At 40.4% G+C, this 27992-nt stretch overlaps 1 protein-coding gene across 1 annotated transcript; it reads right to left on the bottom strand.

Annotated features, from left to right (window-relative positions):
• Positions 1-9957: 9957 nt before the first annotated feature.
• Positions 9958-13605, bottom strand: SLC28A2 (solute carrier family 28 member 2). The gene is given in 12 exon segments (XM_043554515.1): positions 9958-10068; positions 10071-10102; positions 11439-11516; positions 12105-12143; positions 12374-12477; positions 12479-12541; positions 12735-12814; positions 12816-12868; positions 12871-12898; positions 13313-13373; positions 13375-13471; positions 13518-13605. Coding segments are annotated over 12 exon segments (834 nt in total).
• Positions 13606-27992: the final 14387 nt, after the last annotated feature.

Here is a 27992-nt window from a genome sequence, read left to right on the forward strand (position 1 = left end):
CTATTCTGCCTATGAGAAGTCCTCACTGGCCATCTCTTCACAAATAGCCCTAGCCCAGTATCATTTTGCTCCATTTCTTCCTTTTTTCTTTTTTTTTTTTGCCTTCCCATTTTCTACCTTTCCACAAACCTATTCATATTATACTTATGTAGCAATAATAACTAACATGGATTTAAAATCCTATTTTGGGAGTGTCTGGGTGGCGCAGTCAGTTAAGCTTTTAACTCTTGATTTTGGCTCAGATCATGATCTCATGGTTGGCAAGTTCAAGCCCTGTATCGGGCTCTGAGTTGATAGCACAGACCTTGCTTGGGATTCTCTCTCCCTCCTTCTCTCTCTGTCCCTCCCCCACTCATGTTCTCAATCTCTCTCTCTCTCTCTCTCAAAATAAATAAGTAAACATTTAAAAAATAAAAAATGTTATTTTGTACCAGGAAGTATAAGTGCTTTATCTGTGTTCTTTGATTTGGCAGACATTTCCTCTCCTTTTGTTGTGTCCCAGGTATTCAAGCCCAAACCCCTGGAGTTTCATCTTCTTTGTTCTTCACAAATATTAAACAACTTGTGTGTGTGTGTGTGTGTGTGTGTGTGGCACAGTGCTAGCTCCTATGGCTTTGGTAACAAAACAGATTTGCTCTCTGCTCCTATGAAGCTCCACACTCAGCTGATAAAAGCAACTTGTTGAATGAAGACAATTCTGTCTTTGAGGAAATTGCTAGCTTGAATAGCAATCATTTTTTTACTTGCTGCAACAGAAGCCAACAGTAAGACAAATAGCAAAATGAGACAAAAATACAAAAGATGCCACACAGCAGGACATGATTGGCACACAAGTAGTTCAGAAAGTATAAATACTTTAGAAACTGATGAGATCATTTGGGTTAAACCTGTGGGCCTGGAATGGAGAAGGAAGGAAGGCAGGAAGGGCTGAGATGCTATAAGAGTGGACACAGTGATTAAGAGTAAGGCCTTTAATTTTTTTTTTTAATGTTTATTTATTTTAGAGACAGAGCACAAGTGGGGGAGGGGCAGAGAGAGCTGGAGACAGAAGCTGAAGCAGGCTGCAGGCTCTGAGCTGTCAGCACAGAGCACGATACGGGGGTCAAACCCACAAGTCATGAGATCATGACCTGAGCCGAAGTCGGACACTCAACCGACTGGGCCACCCAGGCGCCCCAAGAGTAAGGGCTTTAGAATCAGTCACACCTGGGCTCAAATCCCAGCTCTGTCACTTACTATGTGACTGTAGGGAGCAAGTTAATTTAATTAATTAAGCAACTTAATTTAAGCCTCTCTTTCCTCCTTTGAAAAGGAGGAAACTCGGAAAAGGGCACCTGGGTGGCTCAGTCAGTTGAATGGCTGACTTTGGCTCAGGTTAAGATCTCGTGGTTTGTGAGTTCAAGCCCCATGTCGGGCTCTCTGCTGTCAGTGCAGAGCCTGCTTCAGATCCTCTGTCCCACTGTCTCTCTGTACCTCCCCGACTTATGCTTTCTCTCTCTCTCTCAAAAATATACAAACATTAAAAAAAGAAAAAGGAAAACTGGGATAATACTAGTACCTTCTTCAAAGGGTTGTTGTATGGATTAAATGGAGGGAAAAGAAAAAAAAATGTAAATCTTGTTAAGCAATGCCAGGAGTGATAAGTGCCAAGCAAATGTTCATGTATAAAGAAACAAAGCCTCTCTATATAAGGTCCTTACACTTTACTTGTGAAAAGAATATCTGGGGCACCTGGGTGGCTCAGTGGGTTAAGCATCCGGCTTCAGCTCAGGTCATGATCTCACAGTTTGTGGATTCAAGCCCCATGTTGGGCTCTGTGCTGATAGCCCAGATCCTGGAGCCTACTTTGGATTCTGTGTCTTCCTCTCTCTCTGCCCTTCCCCTGCTCTCACTGTCACTGTGTCTTTCAAAAATAAATAAACATTTAAAAAATTTTTAAAAAAATAATATCTTTGGAGCATCTTACCATTTACACAATATGGTTTTTTCACATGCATTAATTCAAATTTCTAGCAGCTTGTAAGGTACATATGATTATCATCACATTCAATATGCAGAAATAGAACTAGACTAAGACCACTCACATGGCTGCATAGGGACTCTGGTCAGGACTCCAGATCTTCTGGCTCCTAATCTTTGTATTCCTGTCTTAAAAGGCAATTATTCCCACAGAGGCGATAGCCCTTTAAATGCTTGACAACCACTAGCTTAGCCAAGGGCTTTCACTAAGGGTAGATCAGGAATCTAAAGGTGAGTCAGAAGTGGGAGTCAAACACAAACTTTGCCTACCTCAAGTCTCTAGAAATAACTGGCCAAATATAAGCCAATCTAAATGTCCATTAATAAGGAAACACATACCTTAGCGTAGCTCCTTATATGTAATACCATGTAGCCAATAAAATAAACGAGGGAGATCTGTATGTACTGGCCTAGAAAGACGGCCCCACACATAAGCAAAGACGTCAGGCTGTGGAACAATATGCACGAGACGCTTTCCAGTGGTTAGAAATCCGACTCCACCCATTCAGTGACCCAGTCTGCCACTCTCCTCCTTTCCTCAAGCCCAAGGTCTCCTTTCCACACTGATACCCCACATCCCACCAGAGGCCCCCTTCCACAAACCCCACTTCTCCGGTCCTCTTTTCTCTTGCCCGCTCTCCCTTAGCCTCCACCCTTTTCTGCTTGAGAATCCTGTACCTGAGCTGCGGGTGTGGGGTACGGGGAAAGGGTGCGACTTCCATGCGGAAACCTGCCGCAGGCGCTCTGGAGCCTCCTAGGACGCCGAGTGGCATGTTTGCCCCGCCCCCAGGAAGGAGCCCGAGAGCGTTTGGTCTCCGTTGCGCGCCTCCCAGGAAGGACTGGGCCGCCCAGTCTTCTTCTGACCAAATTACTTTAGCCTTCTGAGGGTGCCTCTTAGGGCTAGGAGTCAGCGTAGCATTTGCTGAGATCGAGTTCAGTACCAGATTTTCCTGCTCGCTCCTCCCGCTTGTGAGACTGTTTTTGCAGGTGATGGTGTTGTCAGGTTTCCTGCTATTGCAGTGCGGTCCTATATGTGCGAGAGTTTAGGCCAGATTTTCTTTAAATAGGAAACGGAGAATCAGAAAGCAGGCCCTTACCTATGCAAGGAGATATAGAGCTTTCTCCGTCCCGCATTCTTCCCTGTGTGGGCTAAATTGCATACATAACTCAAATCAATAGTCGTGAACTCAGTTCTTTTTTTTTTTTTTTAATTTTTTTTTTCAACGTTTATTTATTTTTGGGACAGAGAGAGGCAGAGCATGAACGGGGGAGGGGCAGAGAGAGAGGGAGACACAGAGTCGGAAACAGGCTCCAGGCTCTTGAGCCATCAGCCCACAGCCCGACGCGGGGCTCGAACTCCCGGACCGCGAGATCGCGACCTGGCTGAAGTCGGACGCGTAACCGACTGCGCCACCCAGGCGCCCCGAACTCAGTTCTTTAAGTAGTAATAATAGTAGTTAACCCTTACATTGGGCTTAACAGTGAGCACTATTTTGATCCCTTTAAAACCTCACCTAGGTAAAACCTTTACCTAGAATGCAGGTTCCATTATCCCCATTTTATAGACAAGGATGCCAAAAACACAGGAAGTTAAGGAACTTGCCCAAGATCACCCAGGGGTAAGTGGCAGAGCCCCAGTCAGAACCCGGCCTACTGTCCAGTACCACCCACCACTGCACTGCACTGCCTCTCAGAAAGAAACCAGGCTAGGGTAAAATTGTTATTGTCCAGGTCAAGAAGCAGTTTATTGGCGCTTCGTTTTGTTTTATGTCAAGTTTGGAAAATATGGGAGAAGAGAGAGGAGTGGAGACTGGAAAGAAGACCAGGAGGTTCTGAGCTCAGATAATTGTAAAGGAGAAGAAAGTAGATTAGCTATGGGAACATACAAATACCCATATCCATGTTTAATATATCTATATCTATATCTAGATAGGTAGATAGATAGATGTGTGTGTGTGTACTTTATTGAGGAGAAATTCACATACCGTAAAATTATATTAAAGTGAAAAATATGTGATATTTAGGGCGTTCACAATATTGTGAATATTGACAACATTTCCACCATCCCAAAGTAAAACTTAACATTCTTTGAATAGTCATTCCCTATTCCTCCCTTCCCCCAGTCCTTGGTAACCACCAATCTGTATTCTGTCTCTATGGATTTATCTATTCTGAATATTTCGTATAAATGGAATCATACAAAATAGAATCACACAATAATAAGACTTGTGTCTGGCTTCTTTGAATTAGTATAACGTTTTCTAGGTTATATCATGTAGCATATATATCAGTACTTCATGCTTTTTTATGGCTGAATAAAATTCTATTGTATGTATATAACACCATTTGTTTATCCATTCAGCAATTGATGGACATTTGGATTGTTTCCACATTTTGACTATTATGAATAGTGCTGCTATGAACGTGCCTGCACATGTACTTGTTTGAATACCTGTTTTCAGTTCTTTTGGGCATATACCTAGGTAGGAGTGGAATTGGGGGGCCATGGGATAATTCTATGTTTAACTTTTTAAGGAACCCCTGCATCCTTCTGAAACTCATTCCTAAGGCTATAGTATTATTCATATAAATAATATTAGATATATGAAATATATTAAACATTTTAAATCAGAGTATATCAGACTTGGCAATGTTGATATTAAGATCAGAGAATTCTTTGTTGTGGGGACTGACTTGTGCATTTGAGGATGTTTAGCAACAATTCTGGCCTTTACCCAGTAGATGTCAGTAGCATTCCCCAAGTTGTGGCAACTAATAAGGTCTCAAGATATCACCAAATGTCCTCTGCGTGGCAAAATTTCCCCCTCTTACCACTGAAACCCATTGTTTTAAAGGATTCTCTGTATACGTGAAGCAAATTTGTCACTAAAACAAAACACTCAAAGTAAAGGCCTTTAAGAAATGTATGTTCCTTGCAAGTTTGCATACAGGAGATATTTTTTGTTTACTGTGTAATAATGTTAAGGAGTTTGCAGGTTTACATACAAATGTGTGACAACCAGAAAATTGTATCATTAAATATTCATGTAACTTTCATATGTACCGTTTGTACCATAAACTCAGCTCATCCACAGAACTCTAAGAAATATAGCTTTTTATCTCAGTGTGTTATATACCAAACCACATTTACAGCACACTGTGTCACATAATTTTTGAGTTCTAGGCAATCACCATTCTGCTTTCTGATTCTCTGCTGGACCTTTTTTTGTTTTAGATTCCACATATAAATGATATCATGCAGTATTTGTCTTTGTCTAGCTTATTTCACTTAGCATAATTGTTTATCCATGTTGTTGCAAATACCAGGATTTTCTTCTTTTATAAGGAAGAATAATATTCCATTGTGTATATATACCACATTTTCTTTATCCATTCATCAGTCAGTGGACATATATGTTATTTGCATACCATGGCTACCGTGAATAATGCTGCAATGAACGTGGGAGTACAGATAGTGATTTCATTCCCTTTTAGATGTACACCCAGAAGTGGGATTGCTGGATCATATGGTAATTCTATTTTTAATTTCTTCAGCAACCTCCATACTCTTTTCCATAGAGGCTGTACCATTTTACATTACCATCAATAGGGTATGAGGGTTTCCTTTTCTCCACATCCTTGCCAGCATTTGTTACCTCTTGTCTTTTTGATAATAGCCATCCCAGCAGGTATAAGGTGATATCTCATTGTGGTTTTGAGTTGAATTTTCCTGCTAATTAGTGATGTTGAGCACCTTTTCATGTACCTGTTGGTATGTCTTCTTTAGAAAAAATGTCTATTCCTTTGCCCATTTTTTAATTGGATTATGGTTTTTTACTATTGAATTGTATTGCTTGCAAATATTTTCTCCGTTGACTTTTCATTTTGTTGATAGTTCTCCTTTGTTATGCAGAAGCTTTTTAATTTTATGTAGTCCCACTTGCTTATTTTTGCTTTTGTTGTTGGTGCTTTTGGCATCATATCAAAAAACTCGTTGCCAAGATCAATGTCAAGGAGCTTAACCCACTATGTTTTTTTCTGAGAATTTTAAGGTTTCAGGTCTCATGTTCAATTCTTTAATCCATTTTGAGTTGATTTTTGTCTATGATGTAAGATAGGAATTCAGTTTCATTCTTTTGCATGTGGATATACAGTTTTTCTGGCACCATTTATTGAAGAGACCATCCTTTCCCCATTGTATGTTCTTCGCTCCTTTGTCAAAAATGAATTGACCATTCATGCATGGGTTTATATTTCTGGGCTATCTATTCTGTTCCATTAATCTATGTGTTTGTTTTTATGAGAATCACTATAGTGATTACTATAGATTTGTAATATAGTTTGAAATCAGGAAGTGTGGTGCCTCCAGCTTTGTTTTTTCTCAAGATTGTGTTGGCCAGTTAGGATCTTTTGTGGTTCCACATGAATTTTAGGATTTTTTCTCCATGAAAAAGAAATGCCAGTGGAATTTTAATAGGGATTTCATTAATTTGTAGATCACTTTGGGTGGTATGGACATTTCAACAATATTAATGCTGCTAATCCATGAACACAGAGCATCTTTCCATTTATGTCTTCTTTAATTTCTTTCATCAGTGTTTTATAGTTCTTAGTGTACTGATCTTTCATCTCCTTGGTTAAATTTTTTCCTAAGTATTTTATTATTGATGCCTTTGTAAATGGGATTTTTTTTTATTTTTGTAGATGGGATTTTACAATCCCATTTCTTTTTCCGATAGTTCATTATTAGTGTATAGAAAAACAACTGATTTTTATATATTGATTTTATATCCTAAACTTACTAAATTCATTCATTAGGTCTTAACAGTTTTTTGGTGGAGTCTTTAGGGTTTTCTATACATAAGATCATGTCATTTCTACAAGTAGAGATAATTTTACTTCTTTTCTGATTTAGGTGTTTTTTTTCCCTTGCCTAATTGCTCTGGCCCTGACTTACAGTACTGTGTTGAATGAAAGTGATGAAGGTGGGAATCCTTATCATATTCCTCATCTTAGAGGAAAAGTGTTCAGCTTTTCACTGTTGAGTATGATGTTAGTTGTTGGTTTGTCATATATGGCTTTTATTATGTTGAGGTACATTCCATTTGTCCCAATTTGTTGGGAGTTTTTATCATGAAAGGATACTGAATTTGTTCAGTGCTTTTTCTGCATCTATTGAGATGATATGATTTTTATCCTTCATTTTGTTAAACTGGTATATCACATTTATTGATTTGTGTATGTTGAACTATCCTTGCAGCCCAGAAATATATCCCACTTTATGTGAATGATCCTTTTAATGTCCTGTTGAATTTGGTTTGCTAATATTTTGTTGGGAAATTTTGCATCTATATTCATCAGGAATATTAGCCTATAACTTTCTTTTCTTGTGGTGTCCTTGTCTGGCTTCAGTATCAGGATAATGCTGGCCTCATAAAATGAGTTTGGAAGTGTTCACTCCTCTTATGTTTTTTGGAAGCATTTGAGAAGATGGGTATTAAATCTTTTTTAACTGTTTGATAGAAATCACCAGTGAACCCATCTGATCCTGGGCTTTTATTTGTTGGGAGGATTCTGATTACCAATTCAATCTCCTTCCTAGTAATCAATCTTTTTAGAATTTCTGTTTCCTCCTGACTCAGTCGTGGTAGGTTGTATGTTTCTAGAAATGTGTCCACTTCTTCTAGGTTATCTAGTATGTTGGAGTATAATTGTTTGTAGCAGTTTGTTATGATCCTTAGTATTTCTGTGTTATCAGGTGTGATATCTCCTCTTTTATTTCTGATTTTGAGTCTTCCCTCTCTCTTTCTTAGCTGAAATTTTGTCCATTTTGTTCATCTTTTTTTTTTAAAAATCCAGCTCTTAGTTTCACTGATCATTTCTATTGTCTCTTTTGCCTCCATTTCATTTATTTCTGTTCTGATTTTGTTCTTTCCTTTGAGCTTAGTTTGTTCTTCTTTTCTAGTTCCTTGAAGTGTTAAATATGTTTATTTTGAGATCTTTCCTTTTTAGTAATGTATAAACTTTAATGTATAAACTTTATTAATGTATAAAAGCTATAAACTTTCTTCTTAGAACTGCTCTTACTCCATCTCCTAAATTTTGGTGTGCGGTGTTTCCATTTTCATTTGTCTCAATAGTTTTCTCAAATCTTCGCCCATTTTACTTAAATATAATTAACATATAACACGTATAGATATAAGGTATGCAACATAATACTTTGATGTATGTATATATTGTGAAATGATTACCATGATTAAGTTTAGTTAACATCCATCATCTCACATAGCTACAATTTTGTTTCCTTGTTATGAGTCAAGATATTTTAATTTCTTTTTTGATTTTTTTGTTTTGACCCACTATTCAGGAGTATGTTGTTTAATCTCCACATACTGGGCAGTTTACCAGTTTTTTTCCTTGTTCTTGATTTCTAGTTTCATAGCATTGTGGTCGGAAAAAAATGCTTGATATGATTTCAACCTTCTTTAATTTATTACGATTTGATTTGTGACCTCACATATGATCTATGAGATAATCTCCCTGTATAACTGAGAAGAACATGCATTCTGCTGCTGTTGGGTGGACTGTTCTGTAAATGTCTGTTAGGTCCATCTAGTCTAACATGTAGTTTAAATTCCCTGGTGGATTTTCTGTCTGGATGATCTATCCATTGTTGAAAGTAGAGTACTGAAGTCCACTACTATTATTGTATTGCTGTTTCTCTCTTCAGATCTGTTAGTATTGGTCTTATATCTTTAGGTGCTCTATGTTAAGTGCATAAATATTTATGATTATTATAGCTGCTTAATGAATTGACCCTTTTATCATTATATAATGTCTCTTGTTACAGTTTTTGGCTTAAAGTCTATTTGTCTATTGTAAGTATAGCTACCTCTGCTTTCTTTCAGTTTCCGTTTTCATGGAATATTTTTTCCCATCCCTTCACCTTCAGTCTGTATGTCTTTGAAGCTGAAGTGAGTCTCTTAGAGATAGCATATAGTTAGGTCTTTTTTTTTCTTTTTAATCCATTCAGCTACTCTATCTCTTTTGATTAGAAAACTTAGTCCACTTACATCTAAAGTAATTATTGGTAGGTATGGACTTACTATTGAAAATTTGTTGTTTTCTGGCTCTATAGTAGTTTCTTTATTTCCTTCTTCCTCTCTTTCTCTCTTCCTTTATGAATTGATGGTTTTTCTTTTTCTTTTTTTTTAAGTTTACTTATTTATTTTGAGAGAGAGAGAGAGCATGCATGTGAGTGAGGCAGGGATAGAGAGAGAGAGAGAGACAGAGAGAGAGGAGAGAGAGAATCCCAAGCACTGCCAAATTTTTACCTACAACCTATCTATATTCCAGTCACATAAATACAGTACCTTCTTCTCAGGGAAACCACCCTTCCTTACTTCTTCCTCTGGCCCTCCACTTCTCAGTACCCTACCAATACAGGTAAAATCTGTCACTTATGCATACTAGAGCTACTACTGAGGATGCACCTAATGAGAGAAAGGGACACAAATCTAGACTACCACATATACCAATCTCTTTTTATATACTATATTAGCATCCACATGATTATCGAGACCTTATTTCTCCCCACTCCCAGAAAATTCCTGAGTGGAGAATAGAGTACAAGAGAAGGGAGCAGGAATCCTGGTGCTCACTCAACTCCGAAAGAGGTTTCTGCAGCACACATAGGCCTTGTAGGTGCTACTGGTGAAACCTGTGTTTAGGAGGGAGACACAGTCAGTTTCAGCTCCCTGGGGACATAGAAGATTCCTACATAAGGAAGACAGAATTACTAAGAAAAAGATTTTACACATATTCCTTAAGGCTGTTAATTCTTGGGTGTGAATTGAGAATGTTGTTTAGATGCCTTTTCTATGCATCTTTGAGATGGATGGTTAAATCAATATTCTCAGAGAGATTTTTTTTTAGGATCTAGGTAAGGGATTTCTGCCAAGAGACTAAGCTGAGGTGCCTACTTGCCACACAGGCAGCGATAAAGGATACATAGGCCCCTGTGAAGAGGGCACTGACCTCAACCTTGGAAACAAGTCACTCTTCTGGTGGAGTACCATTGATGCTATAGACAACAAAACACAATAACTTGATCTCTTCCCCACCAAGCAATCAGGTATACCCAGTGAGCACCCACCTAGAAGAATGCAGAGGAACAAACACAGCAGATGAATACGATCCCTACCACCGACCACCAGAAGCCAGCCAATGGTACCCCAACAAGTGTGTTTTATACATTAATCCTGATGGGTCACTAACTCAGAAATTCCCTAGGTCAAGGATTTTTATATGACCCTAACTTCATTGCTTCTGTGAACATTCCTAAGATGTATATGGATCAAGCAAAGCTCTTCATTGCTGCAGGCAGGCACAGATCCTTGGGTGTTCACTAGATGAGATCTGCATTCTTAAGCCAGGACCAGAATTAGATGGACTGCTTTGAGCCAGAGGCATAAGGAAGGCAACATTCACCTAAACCTCAGCCACATGATGCATTTCCCACTACTGGATGGCAATTGCAGTCAGACAGTAACCAGGCATCAGGATTAGAATACAGCCAGTTGTTTAACAGAAAGGAAAAGATAAACTGAAATGAAATTGTTTCACTTTTAAGTTGTTCAATCAGCTACCAAATAAATCAATGTAATGGTTCTATTCCAGAATATGAGTGCCATAAAAAATGGACACACTGAAGTGTATTTCTTTTTATACATTATTTCTAACCTGGAACTTCTAAACTCTTAGAATGCTAGTCATTCTCCCTGCTGCTACCCTCAGAGACAATTCCACTTTCCTCATATCATTTTCTGGCAATCATCACCCACATTCAGCAATATCTTCAGTAGTCTAACTGTATCTGTGCCTGCTTTACATACTTACACCTCCTACACCTGATGACCTGTAGCTTTTAATCCAACGCTTCATACCACTTGGACTTCCTGTCTATCTGCCTTATGTGTGCACTGTTTTTATTTGTATTTTGATTCCTTGTGCAACTTCTATTTCTATGAAGGTAGCTGGTGAGTACCATAATTTCCAAAGGGACTTTTGCTACTGAATAGAACCCCAAATATCTTTACTTATATATCCACTATGCCCATTTAATGGCAAAAGAAAAATGTATCATTACAATCTTCCTCATAGAAAAAAATAAAAATAAAATTGGTCTTTTGGACCTCCAGTCAAAAGGGAAAAAAGTAACAAAAATTAACATTGTAAATCCAGATGGGATCCATGCATAGCCCAGTATCATGGTTGCCTTAACTCCAAATTAACTGCTGCCTGAGAGGGCCCATTTCACATCAGCTTCTCTATCTGGTCTCAAGTTGTACTGAAGTACCAGTAGTGCCCACTGGGATCTGGTTGGCTTATTGGGTAGTTGGGAAAATGAATTAACTCATTCAACCCTCCCAGTATGATTCCTATGGAACTGAGATTAGCAAATCCACAGTGTGAAAATATAATGATTTCAGCTGTCACTTAGGGAAATAAAAATAAATAAGTAAATAAACTCAGTCCCTTGTGTGCACCCATATAATCAGGATAAAAGTTCCAGAGTACTTAGAACCCCAATCTAGTCCACATTACCCTAAAGAATGTGGAAAGGATGCTCAGAAAATAATCAGTTCCTGAGTTGTTACAGGGATAATTACATGGAAACGACCATGGGCCTCTTTGCCCAACACTCTTCTGGTTGAAGCCTGTGAATAAGGAGAAGGCCTAGGAATGATAACAATCAAGAAGGGAAAGACAGAGGGAGAGAGAGAAAAGGAGATCAATTTATGGCAACTTAAACTTATAAATGAAGAAGGGACCTTAGACCATCAGTGTCCACCCTGGACTGCCCCGACTGTGAAGACCCAACAATTAATTACATTACAGAGAGAGGCTGGGTCAGACAGTGTTGGAAGAAGACCTCAGGGAAGCTTGGGTATTGGAGCTAAATGTAAAGTTATTCTTGCTTTCTGGTTAGGGCTGGGACACTGGGAAGGGATCTGCAGGTATGAAACAAGCTTTTAACATGTTCTTTCTGCCCACAGACTATTTGTGCTTTTCAGGATTCTCACTTACAGAAATCCACTGTTTCTCTCCCCCAATCCACTCTTCTGCAGAAAGATGTTTGTTCTTTTTTTTTAAAGATTTTTTTTTCAACATTTATTTATTTTTGGGACAGAGAGAGGCAGAGCATGAACGGGGGAGGGGCAGAGAGAGAGGGAGACACAGAATCGGAAACAGGCTCCAGGCTCTGAGCCATCAGCCCAGAGCCTGACGCGGGGCTCAAACTCATGGACCACGAGATCGTGACCTGGCTGAAGTCGGGCGCTTAACCGACTGCGCCACCCAGGCGTCCCAAGATGTTTGTTCTTATATTGAGACAGTTGCTGACAAGCCACCAACTCATTTGTGAAGAACTTGATCTCCACCATCATACTCACAGAATAGTCTGCCCCACTCTACACCCATCATGAAAACAATGGGCTTTAGTATGTAGGAGCAGTTGACCCAGGTGAAAGAAAGAGATATCCAAGGAAAAGGAGTCCTGGAGCCAAGGACTCTCTCTGGAGCCTTGACTCTGTCTCCTCCACCCTTCTCCTATCCATGTTCTCTCTTAGCTCACTAAGGGGCAGGGTATGTACAGTTCAAAGCACTACTTAACCACAACTAGAGGGATAGCCCAACAAATGTAACCCTTTATCTGGAAAGGGAGTTTCTGAATGTCTACCAATTCTCCTAGTCAGGAGAGGGCAACATTGATGTAGGACAACACACCCATAAAAGGCAATGAGAATAGCTGCTACATTACCAAAATGGTCTATGGCATCCATGGTTCATTACTGAGAGCTTCCAGGACATTCTTCTCCTTCCTGTGGTTATTGGGCCTAAGGGAAGAATATGGTGTCTAGAGTAGTCTCAGCCCCTCAGAGAAGAGAAATTCCATGGTCCCTGCAGTCCAGGAACACAGGAAGAGAGGCAAGACCAGCTTAAGAGGTGAAGGGGGTTTGGTGGCAATCACAGTGAAACAATATCTGACTTAATTGCCATGAAATTATACTGACATCAAGGATAGAGGATAATGGCATGTAGAAGATAGAGGCTGGTGGAAGGATTAAATAAAAGAGGAAAATCAACATGGTTAGCTAGAGGCAGAGATAGACAAGAGGGGATATGTAATCATTTTATTACTTCTCCAAGAGACTTGAAGCCTCTGCCGTCACACCACTCCTGACCCTGCACTTGACCTCACCACCCCCTCAAATTATACGCTTCATTGGACTCATGCACAGGGTGATTTTACCCCCTTCATATTCTTGAACTTGGACTCATCCAAGTTATCAGTTTGACAAGGCAAGAGCAGAAGGAGCAACCATCATAGAGGCAGAAATCAAGCAAGGATGATGCATCAATCAGTAAGGCCAAACTTGGGAATCAGTATCTGTAGAACCCAGACTAAAGCTCAGCAGGGTGTCATCAGACTATGCCTGCTCCGAAGGATTTGGAGGATCCCAACACAATGCCCAAAATGGTGGCAAACCTCCCAGTCATCACTGCATGGATTTCAGAGGGCATCGTGTCTGCAAGACATAGCAGATGAGCAGGGGTGCCTCTGTCATTAAACAAGGAGAGCTGTGTCAGATTCAGGAGGGTGTGGCTCCCCAGCCCCAGAGTGCCCACCCCATACCCCGGGACACATCCCTCCAGTGTGAGTGCCCTTTCAGCACTCAGCTCTGCTGTCAGACCTTCCCAGTGTCTGTCTCTGGCACCTACTCATATCCTGGCTGGCATTGTTCTCATGTTTTCACATGAGTTTGTCTCATCAATTTAAATTTTAAAAAGCTATAGAAAGGAAATGGTATCTTTCTTGTGTATGCTCTCAGTGTCTAAAGCCATATACTTAACGAATGACCTTATGGAGTACATATTAGCTGCTTAAAAAGTACTTATTAAATGAATTGCAAATAGATTATTAGAGCCCGGTGTTGATGAAAGAATCAAAAGAAACCATGTTTGTTGTAACACTGTGTGTCAATTATACTTCAATTTAAAAAGGTTGTGAAAATGTTGTGAAAGTATGAAGACCTAACTATATGCCTACTGCTGTACAAGATAATAGGGATATTAATATGACTAAGGCAAAGTTCCTGCTGTTAAGAGTCTAGCAGAAGAAACTAAGCTGATAATGCATAATTGCAGCAAAATGTGAAGTGCTATGGTAGAAGTGTGCAGAAGTACCCTAAGAACATTTCAGAAACAGTTAATTAGCCTAAGCTTTGGGAGACAAAGACCTCAATACTAACTTCATGCCAATTTGACAAGCTATCATCCCAGGCATTGAGGTGAGCAGTCAATAGCATATGCTGAGCACCTACTCCATAGAGACAAATGTATCAAATAAGTATTACGGGAGAGAGCTTTCATGTTAGCCCTGAGCAAGGTAAGCTATTGCCTCATTAGAGATACTGGAAAACAAGGGTCTCAGAGAGAAACCAGAATATAGGGCAAATATCCGTCATATTTCCCAAAGAAGGAGAAAAGTTGGACCAGGACATTTCCATGCATTCCTGTGTAAAAAGATGGGTCAGTGGTTAAGGATATCCAGAATAAGGGTGCCCAGATAAGTTTGAAGTATGAAGGCATGAAGTGTGAAAGCAATGAGCAGAGTTCCCTTGGAGCTTCTGAGTTTTCTTTTATCAGTGATTGGCTGCCCATACAGTCCTCATATATTTGACTTACCAGAAAGCATACTTTCTCTTAATCTGTTTTCTGCTCCACTTTGTGTTCCCCAAAGAAAAGAAGATCAAAATGCCTTCGAGTGCTTACCAACCCCTCAAAGATGTTTCCTGCCACAGCCAGGGTATCTGTGACAAGTGGTACTCATGGTGATTTGCAAAAACCAGGTGACCTAAAGGGATATAAAGACCTCAAGCATTAACATTAGCAGGAATGTTAGAGAGTCTCCAGCAAAACCCCTCCTCCATTTTATTGGTAAGGAAACTAAGGTCTAGAGAAGTAGAGTGACAAGCCTAAGACCACAAACCAAGTTACAAACAGAGTCTGGACCAGAACTCAGGACTCTTGGCTTCCAGAACAAGTAGATTAAAATAAATTAATTATGAAATAGTAGTCCAGCCTATTTTCTGTCCCTGCTCTGACCCTCAGCCTACATAGGGCCTGGACCTGACCATCTGAAATCAGGTATGCTTGAAAGGGTTTGCCTCTTCACATTGGGTTTACCACTCTACATCCTACATATGAGCATTTTTCCAGAATAAGTGTCAAAAGTGTCATTTCTTTTTTTTTAAGTTTTTTTTAATGTTTGTTTATTTTTGAGAGAGAGGGACAGATAACAAGTGGGGGAGGGGCAAAAAGAGAGGGAGACACAGAATTCGACACAGGCTCCAGGCTCCAAGCTGTCAGCACAGAGCCCGACGTGGGGCTCAAACCCACAAACCATGAGATCATGACCTGAGCCGAAGTTGGAGTCTTAATTAACTGAGCCACCCAGGTGCCCCAAAAAGTGTCATTCCTTTGCCTCTTGACAGATCACAAGATGAAAGCCCACCTCCTCAGTGGTATAGGAGATGACTCACCTTCTGTAACACCCAGGTAGTAGAGAATGGGCATCATGCATCCAAAGAAAGGGATGATTGGTAAGGTCCATAATAAGAATGACAGGGCATCTGGTGAGATGTTACACTGAATGTGTTCATGTATACCATAAGTGAACTTCATTGCAGGCCTCTGAATTAAGCTCTTAGCATCCCAAGGATAGCTGATACAGTGTAGGTACTCAGTGGATATTTATTTTTTTAAAATTTTTTTTTCAACGTTTATTTTTGGGACAGAGAGAGACAGAGCATGAACGGGGGAGGGGCAGAGAGAGAGGGAGACACAGAATCGGAAACAGACTCCAGGCTCTGAGCCATCAGCCCAGAGCCTGACGCGGGGCTCGAACTCACGGACCGCGAGATCGTGACCTGGCTGAAGTCGGACGCTTAACCGACTGCGCCACCCAGGCTATTTAAACACAGGCTATTTCAGGAATACATTTAAATGTACTACAAATCTATTATCCCATCAGTACTAAGCCACAAGGGGTCTTCTGAGCCTTCCTCCCCAATCCCTATTTAATTCCAATTTCCAAATATAATAATCAATGGGCAAGAGATTGATGCTGTTTCCTTTACTGATGGGATCAAATTCTCTTCTTAGAGTCAAACTGACATATATACTGGCTCCTCTCTTGGACTCACATTTTCATCCTCTACACCTCCCCCAACACTGACACTCTCATTCCTCCCCATGAAAATTGATACGAGCTGAAAAGCAATGATATTCTTCACTGACGTATCAAAATTGGAGCCAGCCACAGTATAGTTCAGGAAAATTTGAAAGAAAAAAAGAAAGAGTAAACAAAAGTGAAGCCAGGAAGGACGCAAGGGAGAGGGGATTGGCCTCATGCATGATTAGGACCTACTGCCGCTACTAAGGTTGGTCTCCCTCGTGGAGGGAGGGCTATGTCCTTATGAGCTGCTCATTTAATGACATAGGACTCAGCTGTTCAGTTCCTTTTATGGATATGGTTAGTTGTACCCCAGTGTACTTTTTACTTTCCCACCAGATCTCCCACTGCCATCATTAACAAGACACAGCCCAACCTGCTCATGCTTCCCCTAAATTTCCTTTCTCTAGGGTTATAAAAGAGCAGAACCCTCACATTCAATTTCTCATACCTGAACCTGGTCTCCCAGCCATTGAAGTGCATTAAATTGAGGATCACTTCTGATGACCAAAATCCCAAAGGCAAGTTGAAGACCCAGGCCCAAAGCACTGCCCTCCAGGACACCTAGAACCAATTAGAACATTATTCCAATGTGAGTCTTGAATCCTAGTTGTCCATTACCTGGTTGGGGTTTTAAACATGAGTACATGTACTCTGGAACCAACCTAAGATATTAACAGTAAATCTGGGGTGATATAGAGTAGGGAGCAGGGGGAAACAGGTTAGTAATATATAAAGAGCCACATATGTCCATATGTTTTTTTTTTAAACTGTCTACAGGGTAGATATCACACTTACATACATACAAATAAAAGCATCATAAATAAATACTTTAATATTATTATGTGCAATGTGGATTCTCTATTGTATTCTATTTTCTTTCTTTCCTTCTTTATTTTTTTTTATTTGTTTGTTCTTTCTTTAACACTGGCCTAGATCCACAAATTGACATCAAGGTTCACTAATGGATCAGAACCTACAGTTTGAAACTAAGTGATCCAAGGCCTCTAAGAACTTTAAAATTTCTCTTAGGAGCAAAACTGTCACAGAAGCAAATTCCAAAGATTGTTAAGAACTTAGTTCTGTGCCTTTGCAATCAATAATTAGTAACACATGGTCCTTGGCTATGTGTTGTTATACTTATCCTGCATACCCAAAACTCTGCACTGTGGAGTTTGGAGGAGGCAGAGGGTAAGGATGAACATGCAGATTCCTGCAAAGGAAGACACAAATGCTCTGTGGCCTGTGTCTAGGGCAAGACATAGGATAGGGCCAACCAAGAAGACTCCTGCAAACACCCTGAAGAGGAAATGCCAAGACTACGTCACCAACTTAGTGAATGGATAACAAATAATTAACTTTACCATTGAAAAATAGAAGTTCACCCCTAGGGTAAGTGAAATAATTAAACAGATCAGACACAGAGACTTATCTTGAGAATTTTCATCTGGTAGTTTACTGGTTACCATCTCTCTCCCCCGACTCTTACAGAACTAGGACACAAATCACATGAATTCTTTTTCCTCAAGTTTTGGTATCAGTAAGTAATACAAAGGTTTATTCTGTAAGATTGTTCTAATGAATAATCAAAATATTTTTTAAGGGGGAAAAGTATACTTGGTTCTCCAATGGAACTCCACCCGATATCCAACCACTCCCAGGGCAAGAGCAAAGGCTAAGCCATAGATCAACTACCTTATGGTCCCTTGATGTACCAGATATGTCTGATCAATACACACACTGGTTTCCTCATGTCTGAGTGTTGGACAAGGACAGAGAATTAGAAGGGAGGTCACATATGAAAAGAAAACAAAAAGAGCATGTTGCTCATTAAGATGCCTCAGAAACAACAACGACAAAAGGTATCACAGGTCAACAGAGTTTCATTTCAGAGCTGTTCATGTTGTGAACTCATTGCACTTAAAGTGAATAAAATATGGCTTCCAGAATCCATCCTCCTAATGAACGCAGTCTTTTTAGCTCTATCTCTTCAGTGCCAAATAAGTCAAGGATACAAAATTTAGGTTGTAGTCTTAGTGTGTTTCTCCAAATTATCACTGTTGCAAACATTCTTAACACCTATGATCTGTGCATCCATTTGGAGAACAGGCAGAAAAGAGGAACTTGAGAGAGAGAGTCTGAAAGTTACTCTCTCCCCCTAGGCCTGTTACCAGAGGACATGTACATGCTATAGTCAGATGAGCTGTGGCTGCTACAGAATCCAGTTCAGCATACACTGAACAGGAAGTTTGCTCCTTAAACTGTAAGGAATTGTAAAAGACACCAGTGGGTGCAGGAAGTTGGGAGGACAGGAGGGGAAAAAAGCATAAAAAGTATCAGGGAAGTAAAGGGAGACACATACGACCACCAAATCAATTCGATAGCTTAATGCAGCTGCAAGCCTCTTTGTTATGATCACTTTGATGAAAAGAAGTATCGTTTTTCTCATTTTTGACACAAGCCCGGATGATAAACAGACTGAAACTCTTCTCTGAAACATAACCCCTTCTGCCCCCTAGCAATGTTGAGACACGAGGCTACAAGAAACTGGACTAAAGTCCAGGGCACAGAAGTTTGTTGCTATCTTGCTCCCTGAGCCTTGGGTTTGTAAGTACAGAGGTGGGGGTTGAGAGACAGCTCAGGAACTGTCCAAGAAGAAAAAGGAAAGAGAACAGAGTTCAGGACAAGTTATGGAAACTGGGCTACTGAAATTTTTATCTTTCTCATCATTTCATCCAAAGCTTCCGGCAGGAGTTTCTAAAGGGCTTTAGACATCTTGTTAGTTTTTTACCAAAGAATCTTTTTCAGAAAGTGGTGAACCAGGATGAAGAGCAGCAAACAGGTGGGGTGCCTGGGTGGCTCAGTCAGTTAAGTGTACGACTTCGGCTCAGGTCATGATCTCGCAGTTCGTGAGTTCAAGCCCTGCATCAGGCTCTGTGCTGACGGCATGGAGCCTGGAGCCTGCTTCGGATTCTGTGTCTCCCTCTCTGTCTCTACTCTTACCCCACTCATGGTCTGTGTGTGTGTGTGTGTGTGTGTGTGTGTGTGTCTCAAAAATAAATAAATAAATAAATAAATAAATAAATAAATAAATAAATAAAATAAACATTAAAAAAAAGAGCACCAAACAGGTAAGGACAGACAAGGCCAGTGCTCTCTGGAAATCCACAAGGCAGGCTGCCAGGCAATAAGCAACATAAAAGAAAGTACAGAGTAAGGTTTAGCAAACGGGGCTCCTCGGGGGCAAATGAAGCTCTAGTCATGAATGTTGGAGATAAAGCAAGAAAAACCCTCCCACGACCTTGCTACCCAGCCCTAATTGTCAGACTGAGCTGTCATTCTCAAGGCCAGGTAGATGGCTGTTTTCTTCTTGAGGATTCCCAGGGAGAGTTCAGCTTAGTTTGAATACTACATTTTTTCACTTACCTCTAGTGAAATCTCACTCTATTCTAATTTATCTGATATCCTCTTTCTGTCCCCTGGAGTAGATTTGATCAGTATCTACCACTAGACTCTTCAAAAGTCATCTGTTCTTGGGGCGCCTGGGTGGCGCAGTCGGTTAAGCATCCGACTTCAGCCAGGTCACGATCTCGCGGTCCGGGAGTTCGAGCCCTGCGTCAGGCTCTGGGCTGATGGCTCGGAGCCTGGAGCCTGTTTCAGATTCTGTGTCTCCCTCTCTCTCTGCCCCTCCCCCGTTCATGCTCTGTCTCTCTCTGTCCCAAAAATAAATAAACGTTGAAAAAAAAAAAATTAAAAAAAAAAAAAGTCATCTGTTCTCAAAACTGTATAATCCCAGTCATTTTAACCTTTCCTCTGGAATAAAACCATGTAAACAAGGCTACTAATAGGAAGTATAGCCATATAGTTCTCACCTCATGGATCCCTGACTCACCCCAAAATAAAAATTTTCTTTTCACTACTCCAGCTCTAACATTGTCATCAAAGTCCCATACATCACCAACAGTATATTTTAAACAGATGTTTTATGTCCTTTTCAAATATTTTATATCATTTATCTTATGAATAAACCAGGAAATAAGTAACAAATACTAGGCTTCTCTTGTAAAGCCTATAAGAACCATGCCCTGCATGGTTATCAGATATAGGTAATTGAGAGAAGAAAAAATCATCTTTATCACCATGTAACTGAATCAATTCAAGAGGCTGCTTTAGGATCTCAAGAAACAAAAAAGAGACAAACCCAGATTCTCTCAAATATTTAAGTCTATCAAATATAAAAGTTTCAAAAAATAGTTGATTCTCAGATTTTACCTATTCCTGGAAGTGCAATTCAATAAATTATGATTCACTTATAAGTAATTAAGATTTATACATCAAATAGCTCTTTAGATCAATTTGTGAATAGAGTTGCTTTCTATCTAGTAATTGTCTTGACACAAGGTCACTTTCCTAAAATGAGTGTGTCTCTTGCCCCCATGAATTCTCACCCAAACAGGCCCAGCAGGATCTTCCTGAATAAGCCAGCGTGTGTTCTGCAGAAACTTCTTGCCCTGGTGAAAGGTTATGGGTCCCTCCTGATAAGAACCCAAAAATTAAGTTACAAAAGTTACTCCATCCCATTTGCATCAATTCCCAGAACTTAGATTATCTGGCTTGAGAAAGAATTTTCTGTTTCTCAATAAGGACAATTATTCAGCCAGAGGACGACTGATAATGTTGTGGCAGAGGCAAAAAAGCCAGATCAAATCTTGCCAAGGAGCAGCAGGTCAGAATAACCCTACCCTGCCTGGACTAGCAGTATCCCCAGTAATCTCTTACCACACAGGTAGACACTAGTTCCATCAGGAGAGACTCTTGGGACTTACTCCTTCCTTGCTCCTCAGGAACAAGGGATTGTTTAGCTTCGAGATTCAGTAAAGGGCCTATTCTGAAAGGCAGCTTTGACCATTCCCTCCCTAAGAACCACACGAACCCATAATCCTGAGCAGTCAATCAGATATGCACTGACAGACTAGAAGGAAAACACTGCCACCCTCAAGAATCTCTGGTGGGCAGGGCCTGAGAGAAGATGCCCAGCAAGTAGAGCTATTCAAATGTGATTTAACATTTACAGTGTGCTTTCTATATGTGGGGCTCTTTGTAGGAACTTTACAAGTAGTAAGTCCTCCCAAGAATTCTTGAGGTGATTACTGTTATCTTTTCCATTTTGCAGATGTGGAAACTAGAATACAGAAGTTAAATAACTCTCCCAAGGTCATGGAAGCTATAAGGAGCAGACAGAATGTAAACTCAGGCAGCCTGGCTTCAGAATCTGAGCCCTCAATAATCATCCCATGCTGCATCTCACCTGGCCTCCACACTTACCCGTCTCTGCCATTCCTAAGTATCCTCAGCACACTAAAGTCATGTAAGTAAAAACTCGAATTCTCAAACTCTTGGAAATTTCAAAGAAGGTGAGCCCAGCAAGAAGGCCCCAATTGGCCATTATGCTGAGTCAGAAATGCTTGGCCAGGACTGGGTGGGGCCAGTCACTAAGCTCAAATGCCCAGGGGTCTTGGTTCACAGATTTCCATGACTTTCTCCACTGCTGTCTCTGCCATCTGAGATGTTCCCTCTTCCTATACATAGCCTTTCTTTTCCCTCTTCCCTCCTCCTCCCCTTCCTCCTCATTTCCCTTTGGCAGGGAGTCCAACCCTGTTGGACTGAGAAGAGTGTATATTATCAGATATAGGTAATCTGATAGAAGAAAAAATCATCTTTATCACCATGTAAATGAATCAATTCAAGAGGCTGCTTTAAGATCTCAAGAGCTCTTTTGCCTTTCCATGCTTAATAGAGAAAGTGTAAGTAAAAAGGATTGTTTAGAGGTGTCAGTATACCTAAAAGGGCATCATTGTCTCCGGAACATCATTCACAAAGTGTGTCAAGGAATTAATTTAATTTTAATCCTAGACTTCTTGTGTGTGTCAGATACCTTTGGTTTACTTCTCCAGACCCACTCTCCACCTTTCTCTATACCCTAGTCAGACCCTGTTGACTCTGTCAATGGGCTCCTATGCCCTTTAGCTCCGCTAGTTGGGTTCTACCAGGGTGACTCAGAAGGAGATCAGAGTATATGAAAAGACTGAAGTCAGTGTATTGAGGAGCTCTTTATCTGACTTTCCTCCTCACTTCTCTTACGTCTTGTCCCTTCAGGCCTAGGAATAGCAAGAGTTCACTGCTTACAGGTTCTTGCACTATCCTTTCTTGTGGCTCCACCACATCTTGCACACATCTTTGTAATGGTCTCTTTGTAAATAAACCCTCCTGTAATTATCTGAATTTAAGTATTCCATCTGTTTCCTATTGGGACCCAAACTGATACACTAGGGGAAGCTGATTTAAAATTATACTCAGTCAAATGCCAGTTCAGTAAAGCCACTGCAAAATTAGAGGGGGCACACTAGTCTAAAAATAAATATAAACCACATGCCCAGAAATGATTTCTGTCATCACTTCGCAAGCACATTCTACCATTTCCTGGGAAAGTTCAGTGGGTACCACGAGAAATCACTTAAGAACAGTCACTTTAGGGGGTGCCTGGGTGGCCCAGTGGGCTGGGCGTGGGTGCGGACTTCAACTCAGGTCATGACCTTAGGATGCATGAGTAGGAGCCCCGCGACAGGCTCTGTGCTGACAGCCTGAAGCCTGCTTCGGATTGTGTCTCCCTCTCTCTCTGCCCCCTCCCCCCACTTGCATTCTGTCTCTCCCTTAAAATAAAATAAAGACATAAAATTTTTTTTTTAACAGAACAATCACTTTAGTGGTGCCTGGGTGGCTCAGTCAGTTAAGCATCCAACTCTTGATTTCAGCTCAGGTTCATGATCTTGAGGTTTGTGAGTTTCAGCCCCACGTTGGGCCCTGCACTGACAGCACAGAGCCTGACTCTCTCTTTCTATGTCTCTCTCTATCTCTGTCTCTGTGTCTCTCTCTCTCTCAATAAATAAACTTTAAAATTTTTTTTAAAAATAAAAAAAGGAACAATCACTTTAGCAAAATCCATTAACAACCTGATCCTAGAATATCAAATTGAAACCAGACCTCTTGCAAAACATTAAGATTAAAAAACAAGAAAGCCATAGGGGCATTGCAAAGGAAAGAAAAAACAAACTCTCACACCTTTTAAACCAACTGAGAAGCAGTACGTAGAAGCATGTGAGTTCACTGTCTTGGTATCCTGTTTGGCTTGGGATCTAATACTATCAAGCTCTTTACATAATGGTACAATTTGAGGGTTAGTAACTGTGTTATATCTGGAAGCTGAATTGAGAAAAAATCTATCTGATAAATGTGGAACATAATAGCTTGGCCATAACTTGCTGTGAAGTATGTACCCTCTGATAACTTCTCCAGATATGTGTATGGGGGGGCTTTTCAGATATGGACTAACAATAATCCTTTCACGTTGAAGCCCGCAGCTTCAACTGACAAAGCAAGAAGAGAGTAGGGTAAAGATGATAGGTAGTGTTAGCTAAATAGAGCATTAGTGGTCACTACAGGTCAGGCTTAGCAGCAAAGATGTTTGTGCATTTTCTCAATGGCCTTATCTATAGGATGTGGAAACTCCCAACTAACACAGACAAAGCTATGGAAACTCCCAGGGTCTGGGGTATTTGCATTTAGCAGTTAGGGTGGAAAGCTTAGGATAACTTTCAGAAAATCCATCTCTAGTGACTGTTGACATTGTGGCCGGGTTGATTCTTTCCTGCTCTAGCTTAAAGTAAGAATGACTGAGTCTAAGAAACAAAAAGGTTATCCATAAGCCACAGTGGAAAGCTAAATAGGAGCTGGAAAATCACAGAAGGCAAAAGAAAGCTCTATCAGATGGAGGCCAGCAAACTTACATTGAAGGAAGAGACTCCATGAACCTGGGGATGACCAGTTCTGAGAGCCATCAGCCCAGGTATAATGAGAAGGGAACCTAAATCAGAACATGGTCAGGTGCTTAACTGCTGAGTTGTGATGGATGTATTACCTTAGAAGAGAACTCTTTCTCCACAGAGCACCCACATCTGTTTCATGTGCCCATTTCAGACAACAGAAAACATCAGACCTTCTTCACACTAATGGTGGAGATCTAATGCCAAAGATCCACAAAGACAGTCAAGACCTATGAGGTGAAATATCCAAATGGCCCTTCAACCCACCCTCAACTTCTTCCTCATAGAACTCTTACCTCTCTGAGTTAGAGGTAGCACTGGTTCTGATGGGCAGTAAAGTCTTTCCCAGATAAGGTGCTCTCTCTCACTGGGGAGAATCATGACTAACTCCAGGGGCCTTTTCAAGCCAAGCCCTACGTTCTGTCGTTAGCAAAAGTTTCTCCTGGTTTCTAGTATAAAGTTAATGCTGATCACTGACTTCCTGTGCTGATGCAATTTGCCCTTGTTTATACATTCTTTTCATGATTTCAGTAGGAATTTGAGGACACAAAAGCTCTAGCTCCTTCAGCTGCAGATAGCAGGCTCCGGCCCTAATGAGAAAAAAAATGGAGGCGGGGAAGGAGCTCCTACCAAGGATGGGCTGCCTAAAATTCTTCACTTAGGATTTGCATTGACATGTAACATAGTCAGGCTGGAGACATTCTTCCAGACCCCCTCCCGGGTAACTTGTCCAGATCATACCCACCCATCTACCTTGCTATCCCCACCCAACCCTGCCAGGCTTACCACCATTCTCCCAGGAAGTCAGAACAGTTGCTCTGATAGGACAGCCAGAAGAAAAGCAGACAATAGAATCAGTTGGAGAGCTAGGAGGAAAAGTGAAAAAGAGAGATAATCTGTAAGAAGGAGGAGAGGTCAGTGATATTCAGTGATGTATACAATCAGGTAGCATGACAAATGAGAAGATGCTAGATTTGGTTGTGAAGAAGTGACTGGTTCTGTTTGAGAGAGCTGTTTACAGGAGAGCCAAGGACGATACCAAGTACTAATGAGTTTTCAGAGCAACTGTAATTCTCATAAATTGGTGGTGGGAATGATTTACGCAAGAACAGGCAAAAACAAAATACAAAAATCAACGGTGTTTCTATGAACCAAAAAATGAAGTTTAACGAAAGATACTTTAACATATAATTTTAAAAATAGTGTATCTTCAAATATTTTTTGTTTCCCCATCTATCCTCTCTTCTAGGACTCCAGTTATATGTATATTAGGCCATTAGATGATATCCCATAGATCACTACTAGTATTCTCTCACTCTCTCTCTGTCTCTCTCTCTCTCTCTCTCTCTGTCAGTCTTTTTCCCCTTTCCTTGTTTTATGTTGGGTAGTTTCTATTGCTATGGCTTCAAATTTACTAATCTTTTCTTCTGCAATGTCTAAGCTGCTATTAATCCCATTCAGGTATTTTCCATTCCAGATGTTGTATTTTCATTTCTAGAAGTTCAATTTCAAACTTTTTTATAGTTGTTTAAACTGTCTACAGATTAGATTAACACACAAAAGGCCTTCCTGCTCCTGTCTCACCTTCAGAAAGATTCCATTCTCTTCTGTGGTGTCCTCAGCCATCTGTCTAAAGCTTCTATCACAGCCCAGTAATCTAGGTGAAACACACAAACCAACCAAAACACTCATTGCTCATAACTCTAATGCATACTGCTTCCTAGGGCTGTTACACAGAAGGCACTTGAGAGATACTTGTTGGATAGTGAATAATGAAGAACAACTCAACACCAAAAATAAAAAATAAAAAAAAAGTCCAAATACAAAATGGGGAGAGGACCTGAATACCTTTCCAAAGAAGATATATAGATGGCCAACAAACACATGAAAAGATGCTTAACATGACTAATCATCAGGAAAATGCAAATCAGACCACAATGAGATATCACCTCACACCTGTCAGAATGGCTAAAATCAAAAAGACAAGAGAGAACAAGTGTTGATGAAGATATGGAGAAAAAGGAATGCTCATGCATTGTTGGTGGGAATGCAATTGGTGCATCCACTATGGAAAACAGTATGGAGTTTTCTCAAAAAATTAAAAAGGGAAATACCATATGATCCAGTAATTCCGCTACGAGGTATTTACCCAAAGAATACAAAAAACACTAATTCAAAGGGATACGTGCACCCCTATGTTTACTGCAGTATTATTTACAATAGCCACGATATGGAAGTAGCCCAAGTGTCCATCAATAGATGAATGGGTAAAGAAGATGTGTTATACACACACACACACACACACACACACACACACACACACACAGGATTATTACTCAACCATAAAAAAGAATGAGATCTTGCCATTATCAATAACATGGATGGACCTAGAGGATATTATGTGAAGGGAAATAACTCAGAGAAAGACAAATACCGTATGATTTCACTTATAGGTGGAATATACAAAAACAAAACAAATGAACAAACAAAACAGAAACAGACCCATAAATACAGAGTACAAACTGATGGTTGCTAGAGGGGAGGGGAGGAGAAGGGAGGGATGCTAAAATGGGTGAAGGCGAGTGGAAGGCACAGTCTTCCAGTTGTGGAATGAATAAGTCATAGGGATGAAGGGTACAGATTAAAGAATATAGTCACTGATATTGTAATAGTGCTGTATGGTGACAGGTTGGAGGTACACTTATGGTGAACATAGCATAACACATACAGCGGTCAAATCACTATGTTGTACACCTGAAACTAGCCCTGTGTATCAACTAAGCTTCAATTTAAAAAAAAAAAAAAGGAAAAAAAATTTAAAATAATGAAGACAGAAGAAATCATTCTGTAAGGAAAGGAGCTAGATACCTTTGAACATCAGGATCATCCTGGCACTCCTGAAATCTTTCTATGTGGTTAACCCCTTCTTGAGCTCTAACGTTGGGTCTGCCAGTGTTAATGCACTGCTGAAGTCATTTAGCCACCTCTGGAGAAAATGCTGAAAATTTGTTTAAATGAAGGAGTTATATTAAGAGGAAAGGCAGAGAGCCAAGAGACTGAAAACTCCAACTTTTTAATCAGGAGAATTAAAAATCAGGAGATTTTAATCTCCTCCTGATTTAACTAGGCTGAGCTAATGTTGAGTGGTTATATTATCTTGCTATCAGCTAAGAGAACAGACCTAGAAATTATCCTGCTTCCAAGAGAATGACTGAAGAAATCAAAGTACCAAGAAGGAGTAGTTGGAGGCCCTCCTGTTCCTCAATTCCATTTCTTACTCAATTCCATTTCAATTCCTTGGCGTCAGCCAGAGTCATAAAATAGCTGTTATCTGGGAGTGTCAAACAGATTATCTTGTAGAATTATATAGATTTGTAGAGCAAAATGGACCTTTAAGATCTTCCTGCTAACCACAACTACACTGATTATAGATAATCCAAATCATCAAGTCACATGCAGTTGCCTGCTGGCCATGGCATAAGGACTCTGCTCTGCTGGCTGTGCACTCAGGCCCTCAGTGAACTCACAGCCTGTTACACCTCCCACTTCATGGAGAGGACATCCAGTTCCTCTCTCTAACCCTGACCTTAAGAAGTTTCCTTCCATACTCCTGTCTTCCCCAAAACCTGAAGGTTATTTCCACTTAGATGACCCACTGATATCTCAGCACCAATGTGTTCTACACAATAACTTTCTGTATCTTCTCAGATACCATCTACTCCCAGTTCCCCTCTGTTAGGTAAAGCACTCCTTATACTTGCTTCTCTCCTCCTGTGTCCACCTACCCCCATCCC

The sequence above is a fragment of the Prionailurus bengalensis genome, chromosome B3 (genome assembly GCF_016509475.1).
Source record: "Prionailurus bengalensis isolate Pbe53 chromosome B3, Fcat_Pben_1.1_paternal_pri, whole genome shotgun sequence".
Lineage (NCBI taxonomy): Eukaryota > Metazoa > Chordata > Mammalia > Carnivora > Felidae > Prionailurus > Prionailurus bengalensis.